At 36.8% G+C, this 25577-nt stretch overlaps 1 protein-coding gene across 2 annotated transcripts in view; it reads left to right on the forward strand.

Moving 5' to 3' along the window:
- PHIP (PHIP subunit of CUL4-Ring ligase complex) overlaps window positions 1–25577 on the forward strand; it is a 106550-nt gene that overhangs the window by 12262 nt on the left and 68711 nt on the right. For both annotated transcript variants that reach the window (XM_082049330.1, XM_082049331.1), the window contains exons 7-14: window positions 6699–6859; window positions 14659–14880; window positions 15506–15606; window positions 20469–20539; window positions 21338–21438; window positions 21556–21596; window positions 22699–22797; window positions 24885–25038. In XM_082049330.1, coding sequence (XP_081905456.1) covers window positions 6699–6859; window positions 14659–14880; window positions 15506–15606; window positions 20469–20539; window positions 21338–21438; window positions 21556–21596; window positions 22699–22797; window positions 24885–25038 — 950 coding nt within the window. The remainder of the gene's footprint in view (window positions 1–6698; window positions 6860–14658; window positions 14881–15505; window positions 15607–20468; window positions 20540–21337; window positions 21439–21555; window positions 21597–22698; window positions 22798–24884; window positions 25039–25577) is intronic.

A 25577-nucleotide genomic window follows, 5' to 3' on the forward strand; every position in this document is an offset into this window, starting at 1 on the left:
TTTGTTTTTGTTTTGTATTTTAATTGCTGAAAGAATAATGATGCAATTTTCGGCAATTCTTTAAGGAGCATTCTCTTCCTTTTGTTGTGGATAGGAAAATGTGCAAAATCACTTGTCTTTTCAGCTTTCTCGGCTGATGTCCAGGGAAGCAGGAGCAGATAAGACCAAATTACCAGTGTGGATTATAACCAAACAGTACTGGTTTATACCAAAATGGTAGTTGCAGGCAGATGTGTAGTGTTGGATGAGAGTGGGCAGAGAATATCCAATTGATTGGCTCCTGATCAGGTGCAGCTGCTGCAAAGACAAAGGTTTCTGTCTTGGCAAAAAAAGAGAAGATACATTGGGTGAACTGCATTCTTAATGCGGTGACTTGCCATTACAATTTTTCGATGTCTAAATGCCTTTTGGAGGCTATTGGTAGCCTGTAAGTTTTCCATGAATTGGGGTGTGCATATATAAGTATATAGAAATAATCAAGAGAGTTTATTTTGGGCTGTTTTGTTTCTAATGTTGAAGAAACTCAAAATCAAATCTCAAAATGCATAGCATTGCACTTTACCCTGAGAATTACAGTTGTCTCTTAACAGCTGAAGTAGAAGTATGCCATAGCGAAGAAGCTCTTAGGTCGAGCACAGCCAGTTTTGACTTGGCCAGGTGGCAAAGTATGTGGTGTCCTAGTAGCTTTTTGATTTTAAAGCACGAGCTGCATGCTTTCCATGATATTTCTGTAGATACTTGGAATATAGGAAGAGAACATGGTTTTGCTGAGTGTTTAGAGATAAGTTTTCAGGGCCTTCTCAGCTAGTATGCGTATTGGTCAGAGAGGGTTCACTTAAACCAGGGGTGTCAGACTAATTTTTGCCGTGGCCACATATAGGAGTAGTTACATTCATACAGTTTGAAAATTACATTCAGCCCTTGGAAGGCAACAGTGTGGCTGATGTGGCCCCTGGTGAAAATGAGTTTGATACTCCTGACTTAAACCCTTACCCAGCACCTGCATCCATTCAATGTGGTTTTGTTTAGAAATGCTGTTTGGGTATTCATGTAGAGAGTTGTTCCTATGTTGTGTTCTAGATGTGGGGAAGAAAATGCCTGTTGCTGAATAGAATAAGTCCCCTTGCGAGTGACTGTGCATTGGCTTGGAGATTGTGAATTTGGAAAATCTTGGGCTAGACTAGCAGCTTTTTCTGCAAAATAACTGGAGGACAGAGCTTTCTAAAAGCCAAGATTTCTTCAGTGGTTGCCTTACCTTTTCCTTGTTGGAGAAATCTGAGTAGAATGGGACTGTTTAGCATGGTACTGTAGCTTGCTCCATAGGTTAGAGTTATTAAAGAGAGAAAGAATGTTGTATGAAATCCATGGCAGCTGGAGTTAAAGTTGTAGAGTTGCCGTGGTAGTGGAATTAAATGTTAAGAAAAATAACTTTCAGACTCTTTTTAGGGAAGAACAAGTGAGGCTTTCTAAATAAATGTTATTTTTATTGAACCTTTTGCAGAGCACCGAATATTTGCAAAATTACAGTTATTTCAACATATAATTTTTTTATGACCAATAATTTCCTTTTCCAAACATTGAGATAAGTGCTGGTAACTGAATGTCTTCAACTATGAAATGTATTTGGATTTTTTTGATGTCTGGCTCAGAGCTGTGTGTTAAAGCATTTGGTTTTGATTTGTCCTACTCTAGTCTGATCTTCTCAATGAAATAATGAACTGGAACGACACATCTTTTATAAATTGAACTAGAAAATTTTGTTCTGTTTCCTTAAATAACTTTCCTGTTTTTTCCCCAGGAAGGCTGTATTTTATGTATTTGCACCCCTCAACAAACTGGAACCTATTATTCTTCAGGCTGTATGTATTTCAGGTGGAGAGCCCACTAATAGTTGAGGAAAAGATACTGCCATATTTCTGTCTTGTGCAGAAGAACTTAATTTACATTTCAGTGAACATACAGAAATATTCATTTATTTCCTAGCCTGATGAATCAGTGCAATTGTGATGCTGATGGGATATTCTTTAGAATTAGATTGTTGTGTACATTGTGCTAGCTGCCTTTTAGGTATCTTGTTTGTGTGCAGCTAAAATACATCTGTACAAATATGTACTTCTCCAGAAAACTACAGAATTTCTGTAGAACATAATAGAGAGAAACAAAACTTGAATACAGAATAATTTTTGTCCAGTTGCTATAACTTGTGCAACATATCTTATAAAACTTTGTATATTTTTCCTGACCAGTGAATATATATCTGCCTTTCAGCAACAGTATTTCATGATCTTGCTGAAGAGTTCTGAGGCATTTTGCACTTCTCTCACAGTTCCTTTGTTAAATGATGCTGCTGGTTTTGCTGTGAAGGGAATGTGAGGTTCTCAAAGTGGTGTAGATGTCTGTTTTTAGAAATAAATATTTTAGACCTAAAAGTAACATCTTGTTACACATGTTTATTTAAGTCTAAAGTTAATTATACCAAAGTAAATTACTTCTTGTTATGCAAGAAGAAATGAGCTATAGAAGTCCTAAGGTATTTATACTTTGAGTAAAATACAAACTGAAAAAATACATAGTGAAAGCAAGTGGGATTGCATTGAAGTCAAGGAGCAATTTGGAAATGCTTGAGATTGTACAACTTTCATTTGTTTTACCTTCTGCCTTTCCAAATATCTCTTGTCCCACCCCCCTGAATTAGTAAGGGTTGGCAATTACTTTCATTGAGCATATTAATATTATATGTAAAGTTTTAGATGTATATAGAACTTTTGTATTTTCAGAAATGCTCAGGTGAAGAGTCAGTATACATTTACCTTCATGAAATGCCCAGAGACAAGTACTGACTTGATCAAATTGCCAGTTTAACCACTTTACTTGGCTGACAATCATCTGTAAGCCAGGAGGCTTCAAGTACTGCATTGAGTTTTGAGATCAAACAGAAAAATGGTAGGAAGGTAGAAGTCAATTCAAACTGCCTTTTGGATCTTGGACATATTTACAGAAGGGGAAAAAAAAAATCTTCAACAACCCAAAGCTGAGCGCTTGATACATTTGGCCTTACTAGCTTGGAGGGTGAAAGGAGGAGTCTAGCAGTCTCTTTTTTATTATTAACAACTCTGTATGTGTTGATATTCAGTAGAGATGTGTCTGGCCTCCTAAGTTATGAAAATTAAATTGATATGGGTAAGAGTTTTAAGTGTAGTATGTTCTTCAGGTTTCTTCTGAATCTGGTTCTATTTTTGTGTGAATGGAAGGGAAACAAAGGTTGATTCTGTTCTGCAGGATATAACTTAAAATTAGTTAAATACAACTACAGAAAATAAGAAAATGAAAGATAAGCCATAATGTTTTTGATGTGTACTTTTAAAAAAATAACTTAGTACAAAATTAAATTGGGTTTATCACTGATTATTGGATAAGGCAGATTACTATCCCCTTACTTTTAAGACAGAAGGCTCTGGCCTTCTGTTCAGAAAAAACGTGTGGACAGACTGGTGCTAGTCTAGCAAAGGACCAGCAAGAGGATGAAGGGATTGAGGCATCTGTCATGCAAGGAGAAGCCGAGAGAGCTGGGATTGTTTAGCCTTGAGAAGAGAGAGCATGGGAGCAGGGGGCTTTGTTATCAGTGGTTGTGAATACCTCAATAGGAGGCTGTAATGAAGATGGAGTCAGACTCTTGTGGGTGTCTCCTGACAGGATAGAGGCCATGGACAGAAACTGAAACAGAGGAACTTCAATGTAAACATTTAAAAACCCAACCTTTTGCGACTGGTCAAAGCTCAGGCACATGTTGCCCAGAGAGGTTGCAAAGTGTCCATCATTCGAAACATTTAAAACCTGACTGGACACATCCCTGAGAACTTGATTTAGCTGACCCTGCTTGAGCAGGGGGCTTGGACTAGACGATCTCTAGAGGTTCCTTCCCACCTCAATCATTCTGTAGTTCTGTGATAGCAGGCCTTTTCAGTCTTCAAGGCTGGTCAAGTTGTGTGAAAATGAGCCCAGTTACCTAAAAACTAGAACACAATCCATTTTTTTTAGAACCGATAGCAACTTAAATAATAAAAATTGTTGCAAAGTGTTTTTTGTGTGTTCAAAACATCAATAAAATACATGTATTTCTCAGGCATTGGTTTCTATTGATCAGCTAACTTCATTATTAAATATGAAGAATCCTGATTTTGAAACAAAAATATCATTTGGAAGTGGTGGATTGTCATCTGTATTGTGCAACAGCCACTCAGTAACATCTGTGCTTTTTCTTTATTTTAAGCAGGATCTTATGTGTGAGTAGTAGACAGGCGTGTAAAGCTAACTAAATTTTAATTTCTTTAGTTGACCGGGTGTTGGATGGGAGTTCTTTCTGTCCAGTGTCCCTTCCAGGAAGGTGCAGGCACTCTGTTCTGTTGTTTCCTTCTCTCTTCCTTCCAAGCCTTCTTTCTTCATGTTTGTTGACTTGCTGTAAGGCCCAGCCAGTGCTCTCTAACTCTTCCTTGGGTAAAGTCTCATCCTTCTTCCCTCATGTGTGGTTTCTGGCTCCTACTGCAGCTACTTAACTGCTTATACCTTATCACTCTTCTTGTGATTAACACTTTCATTGGTACTCATTTTTGTGTGGCCAGGCAAAATTTAAGCAAAGACAGAAAACTGCTAGTATGGCTAAAAACAGAGAGATATTAGACTTGCTGTCACAAGGCTTTCTAAAACAACTTTTTTCCAAATGCAGCTAAAATGAAACTAAAATAGATTAGAGACCACAGAAGGCCTGACAAGTGTTGATGCTAGATATGGGTAACAATTGTTACAAAACCAAAGGCCTATAATTAGTACAAAGCTAAAAATAAATTCCTGCAGCCAAACAATGAAATTGATCTTTCTGGTGCAAGTGAAGGTGATAAAAGCTATCTACTGTGGTTTCATTTGAAGGCATTGCTAGAAATTTCCAACAACTGTCTCCATTTTGCATTAAAAGCAAACAAAAGGTAACTTCTGAGCAGGTCGAGACTGTTGTGTATGCTCACTTTATTGTTATGATGAAGGCTTTCCTTATTCTGGTTGTGTGTGTGTTATGTGTGTGTTTAGAGGGCTTTGGGGTGTGTGTGTGGTTTTTTTTGGTTTTTTTTTTTCAACTGTAGGATTATTTGTCAGAAACCAGAACTAGCTTTGTCTTGTGACTGAACTAATCTTGGTTTCCTGCTGTTCTAAAGTAGACTGTTGGCAAGGAAAAGCTTTGTCATAAAGCAAATGTAACTGCATCTTTTTCTTGCATAAGGGGAGGGTAAAGATACAGTAGAACCTTAAGGCATTTGTGGCACTAAAAGTGCCTGGCTCCCCAGCTAATGATCCTGCTCCTTCATAAAGCATCTTGAACTAGGAAAACTTCCTTGAATCCTTGGGCTATGTAAGCAGTTAAATGAAATCATTCAGCGCTGTTCTTATGGCCTGAGGCCAATGTGTTTGGCAATTGTCCATACCACTAAGTGCTTTTGCTCCTTATAGACTAGCTACAATCCAGTTTGCGTATTTAGTATAGTTTGACCTGTGCTGACTCATGAAACAGTGTGTACCTGGTCTGGGTTAAAACCCAGCGATATGAGAGTTTTGCAGCCATTTCACGGCTGATGCTGGGGAGGGAATGTGATTCCACACCCAGATCTGTGCCCTGGTCCTGCTGAGTTCACTAGCACAGACATAGCCTTGGTCATAAATAAGGAGTGCCTAACTAGGCTAATAATGGAAGTATCAACTACCTCTCTTGGCACGGATAGATCTCATTTTCCATGTGTATGTAGTCCTGTGGACATTGTTGGGCATTTATTTTTGTCCTCTTCAGTTATTCAGAAGCTGTAGATCTGAACATATTACCTGCTGCATCACAATTTTATGGAATGCAAAGTGTATTGCTGTTGCCATTCTTCTGTCTGATGATGATATGGGGAACTGTTTGACTAATGTCTGTTTACTCTGCCTTATCTTTGCATGAGTAGCGGTTTAAAATTGGTAATGCTGAGCTTTATTTTCTTTACTGAAGATCTTGATTGAAGACTTCCATTTCATTAAAACCAAGTAGATCCTGCTTCTGGACCTTCTTAGCTTTTAAACCCAAAAAAGATCCCAAATCCTTTGAACAAGGTTCTGTTAGTCAAAATCAGAATATTTATGTAAGGTTTTGGTAAGTATGCAGGTACATTTTTGGTTTTGTTTGTTTGTTTAGCTGTAGTGAGTAACAATATCCTTAAAAAAAATATTGGTTTGCAAGTGATGGATAAATGTTTGGCTGTGTAGACCACAAAAAACTGGTTGCTGTGGAGAAGGTTTGAATGTTTGCTGATCTTCAGGTAATAGCACTGTGGAAGCTCTTAGGCTTGTTATATTTGAGGTAGTTTACTCCTCCATGGAAACTGACTCAGTCCTGAATTTTTCACGCTAGGTATAAAGTGAAAAGCGTACATTTGTGCATTGAAAGTTGTATTGCATCTTTATGCTCTGCATTGCAGTTTGGTACTTTTTTGTACATTTGTATTGTAGGCTACTTTTGTGTACGTTTTTCCCTAACTATGACAAAATGAGACAATTACTGTAGAAAGCAGTTCATACAGCAAGCGGTCCAATGTTGAAATAAACTTGCCCTTCTGGAGAAGCATTTTAGTTTATGAACTTAATACAAATACTGTATCTTTTTTTCTTTCCCCATTTGGTAGTGGATACCCTGTTTTCAAGAAAGCTAAATGGAAAATACAGACTTGAACGCCTTGTTCCAACTGCAGTCTATCAACACATGAAGATGCACAAACGAATTTTAGGACACCTGTCTTCTGTATACTGTGTCACTTTTGATCGGACTGGCAGACGGATATTTACTGTAAGTATAATTTTTTTTTTTGAGTACAGATAGTATGTCTAAATATACTGATGTTTTGTATCAAGAGCAGATAAATACTTTTCTCCTGTTACTGTCAAATATGCTTTTTAATAACCAAGCTGATTTGCATGTTAAAATAGTTTTGGCATACATTTCTTAAAGCTAGATGTGATGGTGATTGCTCATTTCTGTAGTTCAGTCAGAAAACACAGGTTATTTTCAGTAGAAAGGAATTACCTTATGTAGATTCTTCTTATGTAGTTTCTTATGTAGTTTCTTCTGGACTTGTTTTTTCTAGCAAAAACATAAGCAAAAGAATGCACCACCACCACAGAATTTGATTGGGAAGTCAGAGAGTGCAATCAATATGTAATTAAAGATTATTTTGACTCTGTTCTATAACTTTTGTTAAATTTAAAGCATGACTCTGAAGTTTAACAGTCTGATATACTTAGATTTGGTACAGCATGTTGTTGGAAACTAGAAAGCTGAAAATTCACATGTTGTGTTCTAACAAATGATGATTCATAAGGAATTGTCTTTATGACATCCTAGGGACTTTTTTTTGTACGGTGTTCTTAGTATTTGTAACTGTTTTCATTTTCGCTGTTGCTTGTAAAAAAAAAAAAATATATATATATATACACACACACACACACACACACATATATATATATATACGGGTAGGATGTCGGAAATTGGTACTGAAATTGCAAGTTTCCCTAGGAGTGGGCATTGTAAAAACAGGTGTCAGTGTAATTTGGATTTCTTGGTAAGTAGTCAGTTTTTGTAGGGCCAAAGGTCTTGTAAACACACAGTTCGTGCCTGTCTGGGACACTTTGGCTGCATTTATTGCCTTCTCACAAATGATGGATGTAATTGATACTTTTGCGGATCCAGGACCTTGATTGTGTCCTCTTTAATCTCATGGCAGACAACTTGGACGATGCAGATGGAAGTATGGTTCAGTTCTACTTTATGTATTGCAGTCCTAACTTACATTTAAAACCACCTTGAAAGAATTTTGTATTTCACCCTTTTGCCCATGTAGAGGGATGTGTGCTTGCAGGAATGAGACACTTAGTGTTTTAAATGGACTTCCATTTATTTGTTCACTTGTTATCTTCAGGTATAGCGGAGACTTTCTTAATATTTCTTTAGCTTTCATCAGCAAGCTAAATCCCTCACCAGTCATAGCCATTAAATTCTTATCTCATGTAGTTTATGCATGATTAACCTATCAGGAAAAGAGATCTTTGTTGTGGGTTTATTTTACATGTGACATGGCAGAATGGATTAGAGATTTTTATTTGTGCAAGTATAAAAATTGCCTATGCTCATCCTGTTCAACTCTAAATAAAAACTAATGTTCGTGTTTCCTAGATGAACTGCATAAAACTCCTTGCTAAGGTCTTCTGATTTTTCATTTTCCTAAAACTTTCCCACATTCCTCGAATCTTTCTACTTCCAGGGATATTCTAAATTTCCTCTGAGTGCCTCTGCAACGATCCTTCCTTGTTGCATGCCCTTGCCCTTTAAAAGTGATTAAGGAGAGAGAATTCTCTTGACCATAACAGCACTTTGTTTCCAAAAGCAAAGGAGAAGAACCTGAAATAAAATAGGGGGAGCAATATTGCTTCTGCCACCCCAGAGCTTTGCTGGCCATCCTTTGCTGACAGATACAGTGCGGTGTGCTGGTATGATTGCTTGAAAAAGGTCCCAGTTTAGATCATGTTTACTTCAATCTAGATTTAGTGTCCACAGAAATGAATTGTGGCTGGTGAATTTTCATTTTGGAGGGCCTGGGGCAGAACTTCTTACATCAACGTTCTCAAGTAGATCCAGTGTTTTTTGTGTAGATGTGTAAGTGGTCGTTGGCAAGCAGAAAGCCAAAGGGTTATATTTGACATTCCAGTGAAATCCAAGTTGCTGTAGCTGGCATGATGTAGTCAGTGGATAAACCATCATGAAGTGTCCTGTTGTAATTGTGTCTGTATGATGAAGTGGTGCCAATTCTTTTCAATCCAGACCACTGCCATTTCTAAAAAAAAAAAAAAAAAAAAAAAAAGTGTAGTGAGTAGGAACAGGAGTTTATAATCAGAAGTAAGTCAAACTTCATTCCATGTTGGCAGCATCTAAATTTGCATGTGTAAATAGGGAATATTTATTGTTCTACATTTTTACTCTACAACCTCCTGCATTCAGTGTGACATTAACTAGATAAGAGGTTGGTTTCGATTTGTTAATATGATATGATATAATATAATATGTTGTAGAAGATGCATCATAACTGTTACCTTTTCCTCCTAACCTCTGAAGGACTGAAAGCCTCTAAATTCAAGTTCTGTTTATGCTCTGCTTTAATTTAAAAGGAAAAGACAGTGATCTCAGCACGTTTTTGAGGCATACTCTTCTGGGAGATGTTATCTTTACTAGGAAGAATGTGCTCTTAGTTTGCCTACTTCATTTTTGTATTATTTTATGGATTTCACAAGATTTCTGAAGATCAACCTCTTACTGGTTTTGTGTTGGTTTTTTGTGTGTGGTTTTTTTTTTTTCTGAATATACAAAAAATATTCTTAATATACAAACTGTTGTCTTGGTATTTTTTTTTTAATAACTGCAATTAAGGCATCCTCTTTACTTACAAAGGTACAGCTAAAAGACTAACTAGCCATCAGTGAAAAAAATGTAGTTATTTCTGAGATTGTGTGTTCTGGATCTCTTGAAAGGCGTGACTTGTAGAACCCAGGCAGGATAAGAGGATCAGGCATTGCCTTTTCTGGTTCCTGCACTACTTATTATAACTTTCTGACTGCAAAGAAAGGTGGCTATCTCCTTTTCCCCCACCTTTATCATATTCTGTCCTCTGAGATTATTCTTTCTAGGGAATAATAAATAATGTTGTGTAAGATTTCCAACCCAAGATTAATTTATTTCTTGGCAGTTTCACTTCGCCCACAAGTCTCTCTAATGGTAGGAAAGTGAACCAGTTTTACTCCATACCTTGACAATGCTGTCATCAGTTCTCTCTTGGTGCTGAACTTGTTCTAGGATTCACTTTTGACAAATGATTCTTAATGGGCACATAATTCATAGCAGCTGTAGACATAAAGTTGGAAACATGAGCTTTGGATAAGCCAATGCCCTTGCTAGTAGAACTGCAACGGTATTATAAGGGTTGGGAATGGTCCTATTCAGTTCAGGCAGAATCCTCTGAATTGAACTCTAATAACGTTATCTTGCCAAGATGCTGCAGAGTTTACAATTTCACCTTAGTATATTTTCTTGCCTTCTTTTTTTTTTTTTTTTTTTTTTCCTCCCTTTTTTTCTTTTTTATTTTCCTTTTTTCTTGTTGAGACTTGCTAGCAGTTATTTTTCTTGGCAGTGGAGGTGTACAACACATGCCTCTGTGGCTATACTATAGCCAGCTGGTAGGGATAAGGCTGTTTTTATGCTGATCTTCTTTCTGTGGTTTGCTGTTATTAAATAGACCTCTGAGGACCGTCCAGGTGGCATTAGGTCCCAGAACTACCTTTTCTTGGTGACCATTTTACATCTTTAAGTTGTCTGTGTGCAGATTGCTCTTCATCAGTTGCGTTCTGCAAGCAGCATTTTAGGGATCTCATAATGCAGTGTTTTGTTTATTGCATGTCTTATTCTTTTTTTTTTTTTTAATTCTTTCTGTGCTTTAAGCAATCTGTTCATCCAGTAAAATGACAGCAGACTGTAAGCTTACTGTGAAGGCAGTAGCTTATTTGTAACATTGATCTGTACAATGTGAGAATTGCAGAAGCATGTTTTATGTATTATGGATAGTTCTGTAGACAGAGGTGGTGTGTGTTTTGGGTATGTGGGTTTGTTTTTTGTTTGTGTGTTTCTTTTTCATTTTTTTTTTTTTTTTTTTTTTTATTCATTCAGCACCAAGGAAAACAGGACCAGTGGTCTGAGATTTCTAGACTATGATGCAATAAATATTAATGGCCTGATTCTGTTCTCATGCATCTACTGCTTTGACAAAGCAATTAATCCATGTGCGAGTGATTTCCACCCCCTAAAGTGTTCTGGAAGTTTTAGTTTCTCTATTGCTTTCCTCTACTTTCAGATGTCTCTTGAGTGGTGAGGCTGCTATTTGTCAGCATCAGTTTTACACGCACACATGCTCACCCTTTGTCTCTTCCACTTCTTGGGGTTTTTGGTGGTTACTGCGCTTTCTAGAAGAATACACAAGATTCTTCATGCTCACATTGTAACAACAGAACAGAATGAGCTGGTACTATTTTTCAGATAATAATTGCATCAAATAGATATAGTGTTTGAAGTTTTTTGAAGCTTTAGATACGGAATCTAGAAACACAGGAACAGTTACGGCAACTTACTAATGGAGTAGCATGGGAAAAAACCAAACAAATTGGAGTACTTTGTAAGAATGTTTGGATGTTTGTTTTAAAGAAGCAAAGAGATTAAAACTGAATCTGCTTAGAGCTTTATAAGCAGAGTTTAGAGAAAAAAAGGAACCTTTTTTCTCTAAACTGCTCATAAAGCTTTAAACAGCAAGTTTGCTTGTTCTGTTGTAAACCCATGTTAACTTGTTCCTTGGGATTGATTTGGAAGTGTGTGTTACTGAGCTTGTTTACGAACTCTTTCCTTTTTCCTTCTGCTTAGCTTCTCAGCAACTTAGTAGAAGCAAAAAAATTGAGCTATAAGTGAAATTAGCCTGTGTGTATATGATTGTCAAAAACACTCTGTGACTGAGCTAAATAATTTAAACTTCTCTTTTTTCAACAAATAACACTGTGTGTCTATTTCAATGTATTCAATATAAATGCGTTTTGGAGCCTTTCAAAAGCATTCAACTACATTTAAATGCAGTTGAACAACTATAAGAGATCTTTGAATCTTCTTTATTCTTGTATAAGTTCTGCGTAGGTGTGCATCTTACTTGGAGGTCCCAAGTTATGCCTATTAATTAAAACCTGTTCCTGAAGGTGGTTTACTTTCTTTTTATGTAAGTATTTGAGCTGATCTAAATACAGCAATAAAGACAGAATAAGATGCATAGTAGGTTCATTTATTGAGTCTTAGTTCAGTGGATATGAATTAAAAAAAAAAGTTAGTGATCTAAAATGAAGTGGCTGTTTCTAGGGTTTGATACAGATTTTGAGAGAATAAGAGAAGGAACGAAGTTAGAGTCCTGAGCACTTGGTTTTCATATTAATGAAGTCTGACATGATGGGGCAGAGCACAGAGACTGCAAACACTTGTTACAGTTTGTGAGGATACATTCTGAAGAAATTCTGAGGTAATTCAGAAGGACTTTTGAGATTCATGGCAAATAATTGGATTAATATATACTTAGGTTGCTGTGTTGTGGTTAAAATGACTGCTGAATTCCTATCTTAGATGAAATTAAGAGAAGTTACAGAGTTTGTGTTGTACTTGCTGCTAGACTGCTCTGATTTCTTTTAATGAAAATGACCTAAGGATATTGGAAAAATTGAAGATTAATCCTCAGGAGACTTGTCACATTGTCCAAAGCTTTGGAAAATGATGGCTCTCAGTAAGGTGCTCTAGCACGTTACGGAACTTGTACTGTAAAAGCAAAGAGGTGGTTTGATCATTACGCAGTTTTGTCTATGGGGTACTTTTTTCTTTGGATCCTGTTACAACTGTGTTAACAGAGTAACTTCCCATTAAATTAACTGTATCAAGGGCTTTGGTGATTCTAACTTGTGGAGGTGCTGAAAGCCTGCAGGGGACAGGAGACTTTTTGGTATGGATACTGAGGGATGTGAAAAGGAAGAGAATATGAGGCAAATATAGGGCAAAAACATCTTTCTTAACAGGGTAACCAACATGGTGAGTAGAGTGTTAGAGCAGGAAAGATGTGGGACACAACAAACCCCAATCATGTGAGGAAGTAGTAGACCAGGTGGGTAAGTGAAGAAGGTGGGGTGTTGTAGACACGAGAAACCATGAAAACAACAAAAGGAGCTGGAGGGTGCCCGTCCCAAGTGTACACACACAGGTGAAGAAGTGCATTATGGGGAAAGCTTTCACACTTTGAGAAATCAGCCTGACTAGGTGCCTGTACAGTAATGCATGCGCTGTGGAGAAAAGCCAGAGGAACTGGAATTCTGTGTGTAGTTGCAGGGCTATGATCTCATTGGGACCCAACAGGTGGGGTGGGGTGGGATAGCTCACAGGGCTGGGGTGCTGCCTTGGATGGATCCAGGGTCTTCAGGAGGGGCAGGCCAGGATGGCAAGAGGTGGGAAGAACTGCAGGTATGCTGTTCTCCTCCTTCTCCCAGATAGTAGTTTTGAATCTGAACTAGTGTATTGAGTAAAATTTAGCTACCTTTTTCAGGTAGAGAACTGAGGAGTTTTTAGGTACTAACAACATAAAGAAGTTAAGGAAACAAGGGGAAATAAGTTGTCTGTTCATCAGCATTAACATACGTAAACAGGCTCGTATTTATTTTAAAAAGAAAAAAAAAAAAACAAAGAAGCTTTCCAAATCCTTTAATGCATTCCACTAACTGCAGCATGTATCTGGGTTCCTGTTGAAAGTGTTTCCTGGAGCGTTTGCCTAGCTGTCTGGTGGGACAGCTCTGTTTCACACATAGTGGCTGTGTTGGTGAGAACTTCCCAAGCTGTGTATTGGTGTCCTGGGACAGGGCTGCCCAGAACAGTAGCTAAATTAAACCATGGCACTGTGGGACTTCTATAGTTACGTGAATATAGACCAAAGAGTGTACTAAATAAGGAAAATATGTAATTTACCTGTTTACAAAAGCTGTAATGTTGACAATAGGGTCATAGCCTCTAAATATTTTTAAGACTTTATTGTTAGATGCTTACATTCACTGAAGGCTTACCAGTCTTTTAAGAATCTGGCTGTTGGTCCCTGTGCTTTGGATACCTTTTTTATAAAAGGTGGATGATAGTATTGCCCCGCCTTCTGACTTTTTAAAGAATAAATACTAGGTAAACTTGTGCAGAGGCACTATAAGTAAATGGAAGAGGAAAAACCCAGGTGAAATTTTATAATGATGGTGTCACATTGTAATGTGCTGTGGCTCCTGTGAGTGTCCGGTAGCAGATTGGTGCTCCAGATGTTAAAACCCAACACTGAGCTTTATATCGCTTCTCAACCTAAGCAAATGAATGAAGTGTTTATAGCAGATCTTCTCTGTCAGTGTCTTCCATGCAGTGTTCAAATGTCGTTGTGTTCAGTGAGGTGCAAGGCTTTGAGACTTTTAGGGGAGGTGCAGAAATGTGATGAAAAATGAAGGGCTGAGTTCTGAAATTTTTGCTAGGGCTGTGAATTTGTTGCACACAGGCAAGCAGCTGTTACAGTGTTACTAAAAATGCTGGTAGGGCATGAAGGTCAAACTAGAAAGATAAGGAACGTAAGTGGGTATAATGCTACATGCCAAACACAGTACCAATTCATAATTCATTTTCATGTTTAACGTAAATTTTCATTTTAATGTATTGCAACAGCTTCTTCAGTTTGTGCTGGCATTTTGAAAAAAGTGTCTTACTGAAGAGCATAAATCCAACTTGCTGTAGGGTTTGTGATCGTTATTATAAATGCATCATGCTTTGTATATACAGTTGAGAGTTAGCATAATCTCATGTTGTGTTTTGAATGTAGTGTGAAAAGCTTAAAAGCATGGAAAGGGAATATTTATCTATGTGTGCCACTGGTTCTGTTTTTCAGTTCATTGTGTTACTTAACTGTAACATCAAAACAGCTAATGGTATGGTTGAAATTATTTCTACCTTATTTCTAGGGATCAGATGATTGCCTTGTAAAAATCTGGGCAACAGATGATGGAAGGTTGTTGGCAACCCTGAGAGGACATGCAGCTGAAATATCTGATATGGCAGTGAACTATGAAAACACCATGATAGCTGCTGGAAGCTGTGATAAAATGATCAGAGTTTGGTGCCTTCGAACTTGTGCACCCTTAGCAGTTCTGCAGGGCCACAGTGCATCTATAACATCATTGCAGGTAGGTTTTTGCTTTGTGAACTCACCTGAGCAATAAGAAAATGCCTATTTGACTGAAAAAGGAACCACCTGAGAATGTTCTGTGTAATAAAAATGCTTGCCTGGCAACTTAAGCCAGTGAAGCAAGAAGGAATTTTCACGGTGCTCCTTGTGAAATAACATGTGTTTATTGTCAAAATGCCTGACCCTTGAAAAATGCCAGACATAATCCCTGCTAAATAAAATTGCATGATGCATGTGGGCAGTTCTGTTTTGAAGTGTCAGTCCTTTGTAGGCTGTACTTCTGAGCTCAGGTACATCGAGTAAGAACTGCAGTCAGTGCTGAACACTTTGGCTGTTTTCTGATGACAGTTACATGCTGTTGCACAACTTGGGTTGTGGGGAGGGAGAACCCAGAGTGCTTTGGCAAGGAACCCAGAAGGGTTGTTCTGAGGGAAGAGTGACACTGAGCAGTATCATGTTATTTTGGTGTTCATTGCAATTTATTTTTCTGAAGTATGGTTTGATACTTGATTGTTTTTGTTTGTTTGTTTTCTTTGGGAGAAGTCAATGACTTGAGGAACTTCTTGACGCAGCTGGAACAGATTAACAGGAGACCTTTTCTTTTTCTTCCCTCACACCTCCAGTTCTCTCCACTGTGCAGTGGCTCAAAGAGATATTTGTCTTCAACCGGGGCAGATGGAACAATATGCTTTTGGCTGTGGGATGCTGGCACCCTTAAAATAAAGTTAGTTGCTATTTTATTTGTTGCTATCTCTTTATTTGTAATTAAGAGTGATGTACAAATGTTGGAGAAAAATTTGACTAAAAAAAACTTGTCACTGGCTGATTCACTATGTGATTGTTGGATGTGATCTGTTTCTGATGTAGCTATAGCTTGCTTACTTATCTTTTAAGGACTAAGTTGATAATATAGCATTTTGTGGAGTGAAGGAAATAACTCTGTACCCAGTTTTGCTATATCTCTAACATTTATTTTAAAAGCCTAATGATTTTTTGTAATATGATGTCAAAGTTGGTGCTTTCTTGGTTCTCATCTCTTAATCCCAAATAAAATGAAAAATATGTCGATAAAATGATTGCAATTTAAACTTGAAAATCAGGGGGTTTTTAGGAGACAGTAATGCTCTAATACAAATTAGGTTAGGGTAGTTTTGATATTTTTTCTTATCTGTATTGCCTTTTTCATAGTTGCTTTTTACTGTAGCATGGCAGGAGGCAGAATTCTTGGGCAGCTGTTTATTTGTGGCTGAAGTTGAGCCTGATGTTTCTACCTTCAAGGTATAAAAATAAAAATGTTGTCAGGACCCTCAAATAGAGATACTTTTAAAAATTAACTTGTTCAATGGCTTTCAAATGCTTTTTGCTCCTTCTTTTCCTTTATCACAAAACATCTGTAGCTTACAATGGGAAATAGTTGTTTTAGTAATCGTTAGTGATTTAGCTTTGGGGATGGGATGTGTTCTTACAGGTATATTCTTGTAGCAGGCAGGTTCCGTTTTCTTACAGTTTTGGTAATTGCTGTTAGAATCTCTTTCTTGCACTGTGCCAAGATTATGCAGGGCTTGTAGGTACATTTGCCTAGATACTCCTCTAGTTATCTGGACCTTCACTATTTTGATGCTTTCTGAGTGTTTTGGCTGTTTTCACTACTGCAGATGAAGGTGCTTCTCAGGCTGCTAGTCCTCAGCTGCTCATGCATGCTGTAATCAAAGAAAGACTCTTCTTACCGAGGAGAGGAGGAGATGGTTTGCATGCTTGTTTTTAATGTCTGAAGGAGAGGAGTTGCTACCACATTATTTTTCTTGAGGTCTCTGAAGTCAGAGCTCTTGCTGACAAGATGAAATCTGCCTGATTTGTAAACCTTTTGAGCCCACATGCTTCTCTCTCTCTCTTTTTTCCTTTCTTTTTTTCTTCTTTTCCTAAGTAAAGTTTGAGTCTATGGGATTGAATTTTGAAACAAATCCATGAGACTTAAGTGGGTTGTCCTATATATGAGCTTGGAGATGAATGTTTAGAAATCATGGATGTTTGGATGAATCATGGTGTTGGATGGGATTTGTCTTGAGGTGAAGCTTAAGGACTGAGAAAGGTGGCATCGGTTATGATAGGGGATTCTCAACTAATTCCTTTCTATGGTGATAGGTAAACAGTAGAATAAAAATTTTCAGTGAGGTGCACTCAGTAGATATTAAAGGAATAAAAGTTTTTTGAGTAATGACTTCATGCGTAAGTAGTTGCAGCAGATGTGATCAGACAGCGGCACTGAGAAAACAGATTAGTTCCTTAGCTCATGCAGCACAACAAGGAAGTGGTCTGGTAACCCGAGTCATACACGTGATTCATGTTGCATGACAGAGTGCGGAGTAGATTTTGAGACTGGAATTTGTACCATCTTTACCTTCTGTTCTGGAAGTATTTTATAAGTTGTGTTTGAGAAGACAGCGGAACTGTTTAAGCTGTGTTTCTTCAGTCTGGAAAAAAATGAATGCATGTCGATGAGACATATACAGTCATGAGTGTCTGGAGGAGGGCATATAATGCGTAATTGCTTGTTGGCCCTTATTGTACTAGAGAGTTCAAAATGAAGGTAGCCAATTTCAAATTGGAGAGAGATGTTTTTTTACAAAACGTGCAGTTAAGTTATGAAACTCCTCTCCACAGGGTTTTATGCGTTATATGAAGATATTAAAGGGCATCACTGTGGGCTTTTTCTGCTCTTACACATCCAGTTTTGCCTAATTCGGAGGCAGGATGCTTAGATTTTTGTTTGAACTTAGTAGAGCTGTTATATATTTAAGTAATTAATGCTTTTAGATCCAAACTGAAGCTTGATAAAAATATGATAAAGTCTAAATAAGAAACAGATATGTATTTTAGAGCTGGAACCTAACCGTGTCATTTAAAATATCAAAATAGTTGGACACCCAGAAAAGTCTTAATGTAACTTTCCTGAATTGAACAGTATACTGATTCAGGGGAATTTGTTAGTCACAGGAGGTTTTACTTAATGTGCTAATTGTAAGCGTCTCGAACTGTGGTTGTCATTGCATGGGGTGATTGCACTTCCTTAGACCTTTAGATCTGGATCTGCTTCCAGAACTGCAGAAACATGGCAAGTTCCCTCTACATCGGTTCTGTAATGTGTCAGGGGAAAACGAGTGCCAGCAATATAAAAGCATCACAGGAAGGAAAGATTAATGTTAATGTTTTTCATAAGTCCCTTTGTGAGGTTATTTTTTAAAACATGATGTATAGGCCATCTGGAAGAGAGAATAACTGGTGGGGTGGGAAGTGTCCTTGTATCGCTGTAGCAAAAAATACAGGCTTGCTTCTGATAAGTATCTCTGAAAAGGAGGAAAGCTGGCAGAGAAAATCAGATCCTTACCACAGCTATTCAGGCTCTGAGCTTGCTGCCCTCTATCTGGGTTCTAGCACCACTCCCATCCCAGGAAAGAGAAATGGGAGCTTTCAAGCAGGACCAAAAGACCAGGCCCTTCTCATGTACGCCTGAAAGCAGTAATATTCCAGGTAGATTAATTTGGTTTCCAAATAGAAGAACAGTAAGGTTGGTTGTTGGTGCAGGTAAGGAAGTCAATGAATGTGGCCCAAACAAGATGGGAAATCAATTAAAAATTTAGGCAATCACAACTTTTCCCGATATTTACTTTCCCTGTTGCTATTCTGGATGATGGTATAAAGCACAAGAGTCAGATCCTGTATCAGTTGACAGTAGGTATAAGAGAGAAAAAATCAGCCTTGGGTCATCAGAAATTGAAGAATAATCTGTCTCAAATTTAAGGGAGAGTTATTACATCTAGTCAGTGCATCCAAGTTAAATTAGTTGCACTGCAAAATATTTGCATATGTATCTCTGAAAGAGATGCTGAAGTTTTCTTGTTATTCTTCTGCCACCTGTTTGGATCACAAGTTTCCAGTGTTAGTCTGTTATTGGTAGACCATATGAACAAGGCAGCAGAACCGTCTCACAGTTTTGGGTAGAGGAGCTTAGAATGTTGCTTTGCTTCTTTTCTATTTTTTCCCCTCATAATTTTAAAAAGAGGGAAAAAACTTAAGAAAAACACATGCTGATGATTTTGATGTTCCTGTTTTGGACAAGGTGTTGATTCTTAATTGTCATCAGTGTAGTTTTCTTAAGCAGAAGGCACTTAATCTGAAAAAAATAACAGACATTAGAGAGTCATAAGTTGGAGAATTTAATTTGGTTATTCAAACTAGAATGTAAGTGCATACTTGCTCTATTTTGCAGTTGTCCTATCTCCAAAGGCAGAGTTCACAAACCACAGTGGAAGAAAAGAGCAGCCTATTTATCTATTTACACTTGCTCCAAATTATGTAAGCTGCATATTGAATCATCTGATAGTTCTTTTTACGTTAGTATCTCAGTTAAAAAGGGTTTCAGCTGTTTTGTAGAGTGGATCTTTGTCTTGTTTAGTGTAACTTCTTGTGAAGTTTCCTTGGTAGGAGTCTGCAGGGAGTTACCTTAAAACTCCTACAGGAAGGTTCACAGAAACAGCCTACACGGAATGGACAGTTTGTAGAAAGATTTCTTAAGTGGTATTCCTGGTTTTTATTACTCTGCTTTGTGTGTAGGGACCCCCCGAAGTTTAAGGCTTATTACTTTATTTGAGATAGCAATAGCTGATTAGTGGAGAAAGGTCTCATGCATCTGCGTTCAGCTGAAATGAATTATATGGACCATTTTGCTTTAAAAAAATTGATAAATTATGAATATTCATTCTTTTATGTAAAGACAAATCTTTAGTGATGACACTTGTGGGTGTAACACTGCTGTTCTCTAGTAAGCTTATTCTTTGAAGACTGCAGATGGCATACTATGCAAGACCACCTACTGATTTGAGGTTGCTGCAGTGCATGAGCAGAATTGAAGTACTGACTGAAGAATCCGATCTGATTTTTTTGTTTCGTTTTTATACACTGTTAAAGTGTATAAAATCCATGGAAGCTTTAGTCGTGCTTGCACATCAGGTTTTGAAAAGCCAAAAATGACGCACAGGCCATTAAGTAAAATTCCTTACAAATTTCTAACCACTAGCCTGACATTCTTTGGGTGCTATTTGAAACTAGCCCACAAATAATATATGTCTTCTAATACTGTGAAACTCTGCATTTGTTTAAATATATTTTCTATGAAGAGCACCGGGCCTTGTTTCTCTGTTGTGAAAGCTGCAGTGTGCTGCAGGACAAAACAGAGTTTTAGTTCACTCAGTGGTTTAAAACTGAACATCCTGGGCAACTGGCTGTAGTGTCTTCTGTTCTGCTTTGCTGATGACTTAAGAAGAGTGTTTTGTATAGCAATATTAGAGGAGAGAGGGGAATGGGATTGAAGTTGTGATAAAACTCGCCTTGATACATGGATTACTTAGTTCATCTCAATGTCTTAGTTTCCTAAAGATCCAATCATGAAGCATAGTCACATGAAATTGTTTATAGTTGGGCAGCCATCTGTTCCTTCATATTTAATTTTGACCTTCTGTGATTTATTTCTAAGATACTTATTTTTTGAAGCTCTATTAGGAAATCATTTAACTGTTTCTTTGTTTGTAGTCCAAGGCCAACAAAGTTTACAGAACGCCCTCGGCCTGGAGTCCAAATGATCTGTTCTTCTTTTAGTGCTGGTAAAATACTTTTTTGTTCTTTTCCTTTTTCTTTTTTGTATCAATATAAGAAGTCATTTGAAGAGTTAAAATGAAGTGTAATATAATTACTGCAGCATATTGCTTTAATAAGGTGGAATTGAATTACAGTAGCTATGAAAAAAACCCAAATATTTAAAATAGAAATTCAGAATATATGCATTAGTTCTTGGTGATATGGAAATTCTTGAAACCAGTTAAATATAAAATGTTGAAAGTAACTCTCTTGTGACTACAAGTCTTTTAAAACACAATGTATACATTTTTCTCAGAGTGATTCTGAGAGTCAGCTTTATCTGAGATGGAATTTGGGACAAGAAGGTGTTGATTACCGGGTTCTCATGGTCTGTATATGATTAATTCCAGAGCTAGCAGTTGAAGAATGCAACATAAATAATTGGATAAAATATCAAAATGACGGAAACTTACTTTCAGAAAGTGTACTAGAGCTTTAATTCCATTCAATTTTTTGTTAAGATTGAGGCTTCTAAGGGCTTAGTTGAAGCAAATAGCTGTACTTAGCTGATCTTTCAGATCTATCTGCAGATGCATATTTCTATGACAGCCAATGTGAGGTAATTCAACTCCAGTTAAACTTTTGAGTTTCTAAATTTTTTTTTTTTTTTTTAAACTTAAAGGTCCGTTACAGGCATATCTGAAATGGGATTCAGCCTTAAATTTAAGGGAATTAATTTAAGTGTTGATGTTACAGCCATTTGAAAATACTGAAATACTATTAGAATGCTGTTTTTTCTTAAGACTTATCTGTTTTTTTCTCAGGTGGAATGTTTTTGGCCACTGGGAGTACAGATCACATCATTAGGGTTTATTTCTTTGGATCAGGTCAGCCAGAGAAGATATCAGAGTTGGAGTTTCATACTGTAAATACTTCTTTAAAATTACATATGTATTTGCTTAAAATAAGAATTTGAATAAATTTGGATAATTTGGAATAATATTTGATTTTTTTTTTCTTTTGTTACTCTTTTTTTATATAGGACAAAGTTGACAGCATTCAGTTTTCTAATAGCAGTAGCAGGTAAGTGCACTCTTTATTCAGAGCTGTTTTTTTTGACCTTCTGGACATTCGTAAATACCAGTTTCTGGATGTAGATATTCAAAATGCTTTCCGTTTTCAGGTTCATCTAGTAAAATAATCTGTAACTATTGGATCCTCGCTTCTGGTTTAATAATATTACTTCAGTTTTACAGTTGTTTTCATTGTAATGAACAAAGTATTTTGAATTTGTCAAAACTAAGGAGTATAAAAATACTTGAAATTTCTTCTTAAGAAAAGTATGTATATACTCATATAAAATACATGTGTTTTTAGATATATTTAAATATTTAAACCTTATTTCAGTTAAGTGACTTCTGGATGCAGAAAAGCTATCAAACTAGATCTAGCAGTATCTTGTTTAGCTAGCCTAATGTTTTTTTAATGTTTCACTTTCAGTTCTAGGTGTTGGATATGAAGGATGCTAAAGAAATCATTTCAGTTTGTTATGAAGTTTCTGACACTTAATTGATGTTCTAATGTATACTTTTATTGTGATATAAATAGTTGTAAACCAAGTTCCATTTTGCTCCTTCCACCTCTTTTTCCTCCTTCTACCCCTACACCCAAAAAGGGGGAAGAAGAAGGTGAGGGAGAAACTCAAATTGGGAGAGAACTATTCAGATAAGTATTTGCTACTTATTTGGAGTAGGCTTTGCTTAAAATCATGTCTGTACTTCTGCTTGCAGGGCTCTCCAGGCCCTTCAACTATTTTCACCCCTTAAATTTTTTCCTTAGCTTTACCTGGTGTGGTAGGGTCAGTTTCTCAGTGCTCGTGGGATGATGGTGTCCCTGTGCCAGAGCATCACAACTCTGCAAGGTGCACCAAAGATCAAAGTCCAGCTAGTTTGGAAGGGGCTCAGGATAGGGAAGCAGGTTCTGCTTTTTCCAAGATTTCAGTTTTTTGCTGGTACGTGAAGTGTTTTTCACCTCAAACCAGTTATAGATCATTCTGACACTGTTTGAACTTCTTACTTGCAGCTACCTTTTCTGAGTTCTAAGTTCTGGAACATCTTTTTTCAAGTGTCCTTTCTGTACAGATCTGCCTTTGATCTCTGAGTAACTTTTTTTCCCCTTTTGTTAGATTTGTGAGTGGAAGCCGTGATGGAACAGCACGAATCTGGCAATTTAAGCGAAGGGAATGGAAAAGCATTTTGTTAGATATGGCTACTCGCCCAGCAGGGTAAGTGATGTAAAATGTTTTGCTATCGGACAGATACTTGAAGGACGTTAATATAATTTGCTGATTTATTAAAAAAAAAGAGTGCAAAGAAGAAAATGAGGGGAAGGCCGTCTTAAATTATTATTGCTTTAAATGCACACTATGCTTGTCTAGCTCTTGAAGTCCAATGAAAACAAATATTTGACTACATATTCAGCTGTGGAAACTAACATGTCCTGATAGTAGCTCCACCAGTATTTCCATTAGATTAAAAGACTAAAAGATACTTAAAAGCCACTAAAGGTCAAATTTATTTGGCTTTCTACATAGGTATTTATTTCTGGAGCAAGAAAATCAGATCAGATCTGTTCTTGAGACTGCTTGCATTTAGTACTTTAAGACTTACTGTGATAAGATATCCAGATGCCCAGAAAAGCAGTGTTGAGTTCTTTCATACCACATGCCAGAGCAAATAAATCCCTTCCTATGTAATGAGTTCTTATTTGTTAAAACAATCTAAGAATTTACATGGCTTTGTAAGTCCGCGAAACTTTGTGCACTAGAACAAGCATGAAAGAAGACTTGAAGATGGAGAACAACTTAGGGAATTGTGACTTGCACCTCTTTACTTTGGCATGGAGGAGACATTTTCCAACTGACATACATTAGAAAGACTTATAATGGGTTTGAGGGTAAACCTTTATTCCCTTACTCATGATACTGAGTGGTTTGAAGGATGACATTTAAGAGAAAGAAAAAAAGAAAAGGAAATGATTTCCGGAGTAATTCTGTGGAAAAAGGAAATTATTTCTGGAGTAATTCTGTGGAAAGATGTCTGAAAGACCAAGACAGCCATGGAAGAGAAGGCTAAATAAACTATAATGTAGTTAAATACTTAGATCAGAGGATATCTGTTAGTTATGGACAGATGCAACAAAACATAAATCTAAAACCATTGTTCAAGAGTGTCTAAAACACCGACACTTTGAGAACAGACTGCATTACTCTCTCTTGAAATGCAGCCTGTAAAAATTCTCAGTTTTAACTGATTCTGGGAGAAACAGGAATGGGTTCTTCTTCCTTGTGGTCACAAATGATGAACTTCTTTGAGAAACTCAACTGCTCATTTCAGTAAAGCACCTTTAGCGGAATTCTGTTCTGTCCTTTTGACTGGAGGGATAAGTACACTTCCAAATTTGATCTTTTCTGCACAAGCACAATTTTATCAAAGAAAATGAAATTGCTCTAAAAAGAAAGAGTGAATTCAGCTTATAAAGCCTCCTGGGTTTCAGTATTGAGTCTAGAAAGGAATCTGGCTATAACTACATTTTCTAATATTGAGTTTTACAATAGATACTATTGTGTAATGTATTGTAGTGCTTACTCTATGGAAGATTTTATATTTTGTCTGCCTACTTGGTGGTAACATGCTGTTGTTGCATTTGGTTGATGTTTTTTCAGAAATTAATGTGCTAGAGAATGCAGTGGTGATTCCTCTTTAAACCACACTGATAAAAATGTAATTTTGGAGTATTCTGATAGATTATATTACAGATGGCTAGAGTCTGGTTTTCATAGGGATAAAAATAAAATACACGCAAGGTTAAGTGCCATTATTACTGATAGTAAAGTGATGTAAGGGTGGTGGTATAGTACTAAATATAGCCTGAGAATTTAACTCATTTAATGATACCAAAATACGTCTCTCCATATTGAGAACTACTTATTACAAATGCTCTCCAGGACAAATCACTGTTCACTGGTTGACCAGTTTGGATTTTTGCTGTTCAAATGTCACAACAAATAATGCAGTTATAGAATTTATTTGGGTGAAGTCATGTATCAGAGGGCATTTTCTGGAAAAACAGATCAACATATTAGCTCTAAGATAGTAAGAGGACCCTACAGTAATTGTTTAAGCATGTATGATTCTTCTGTTCTTGTATGTGCTACATAATGGAAAATATCTTTAATTTCTCTAGTTTCTAGAAGTAGTAATGCTTCTGTTCTTAATAAAGCAAAATACATAAGTATTTGCACTTTTTAGGGAAATAAAAATATTTTGGCAAACTAGGATTGCCTTGAAACCTTTTGCTTTCTTGTTTTAGACAAAGTTTACAAGGAGTTGAAGATAAAATCACAAAGCTCAAGGTGACCATGGTGGCATGGGACCGACATGACAACTCTGTTATAACTGCAGTAAATAACATGACTCTGAAAGTCTGGAATTCTTTCACTGGTCAGCTCATTCATATTCTCATGGTAAGGTTTTCCGTCTTGATTTATCAATCCTGAATGCAAATTTTATTTATACATCATCAAAATTCTCCTTTTTGTGCCTTTTTTTTCTGTTTGAAAACTGCCTTAGCAGATGTTTTCAGATAATTGAAGTGTAATAGAGATGTCTGTCAGCTGCTTATTAGAAAATAAAACTCTAAAGTTACAAATAACCATTTCTCTTCAAGATGTATGAAACTAATCTTGGACTTCTTTTCCTAAAGTGTTATCTTGAAGGAGAGAGGGAAACAGTTCTTTCTTTTTACCTTTATTTAATGTGACAAATGTTTCAAAATACCATTCATGGATAAATTTGCTCTGTTTAAACAGACACTTCTGCAACCTAATCATTCCACGAATACAAAAAAAAAAGTCTTCTAGCTAGAACAAATCGTATACTCTTTTTTTAACTGAGAAAGTAGGTGACTCTAGGTAACTCGACACTCTGTTAGAGATGGAAATATTTATACAAAGCTTTAAAATTTTGTATTAATTTTGGAGATGTTTCTAAATTATAGTTAATA

This window comes from Streptopelia decaocto (genome assembly GCF_964273445.1).
Source record: "Streptopelia decaocto genome assembly, chromosome: 3".
NCBI lineage: Eukaryota > Metazoa > Chordata > Aves > Columbiformes > Columbidae > Streptopelia > Streptopelia decaocto.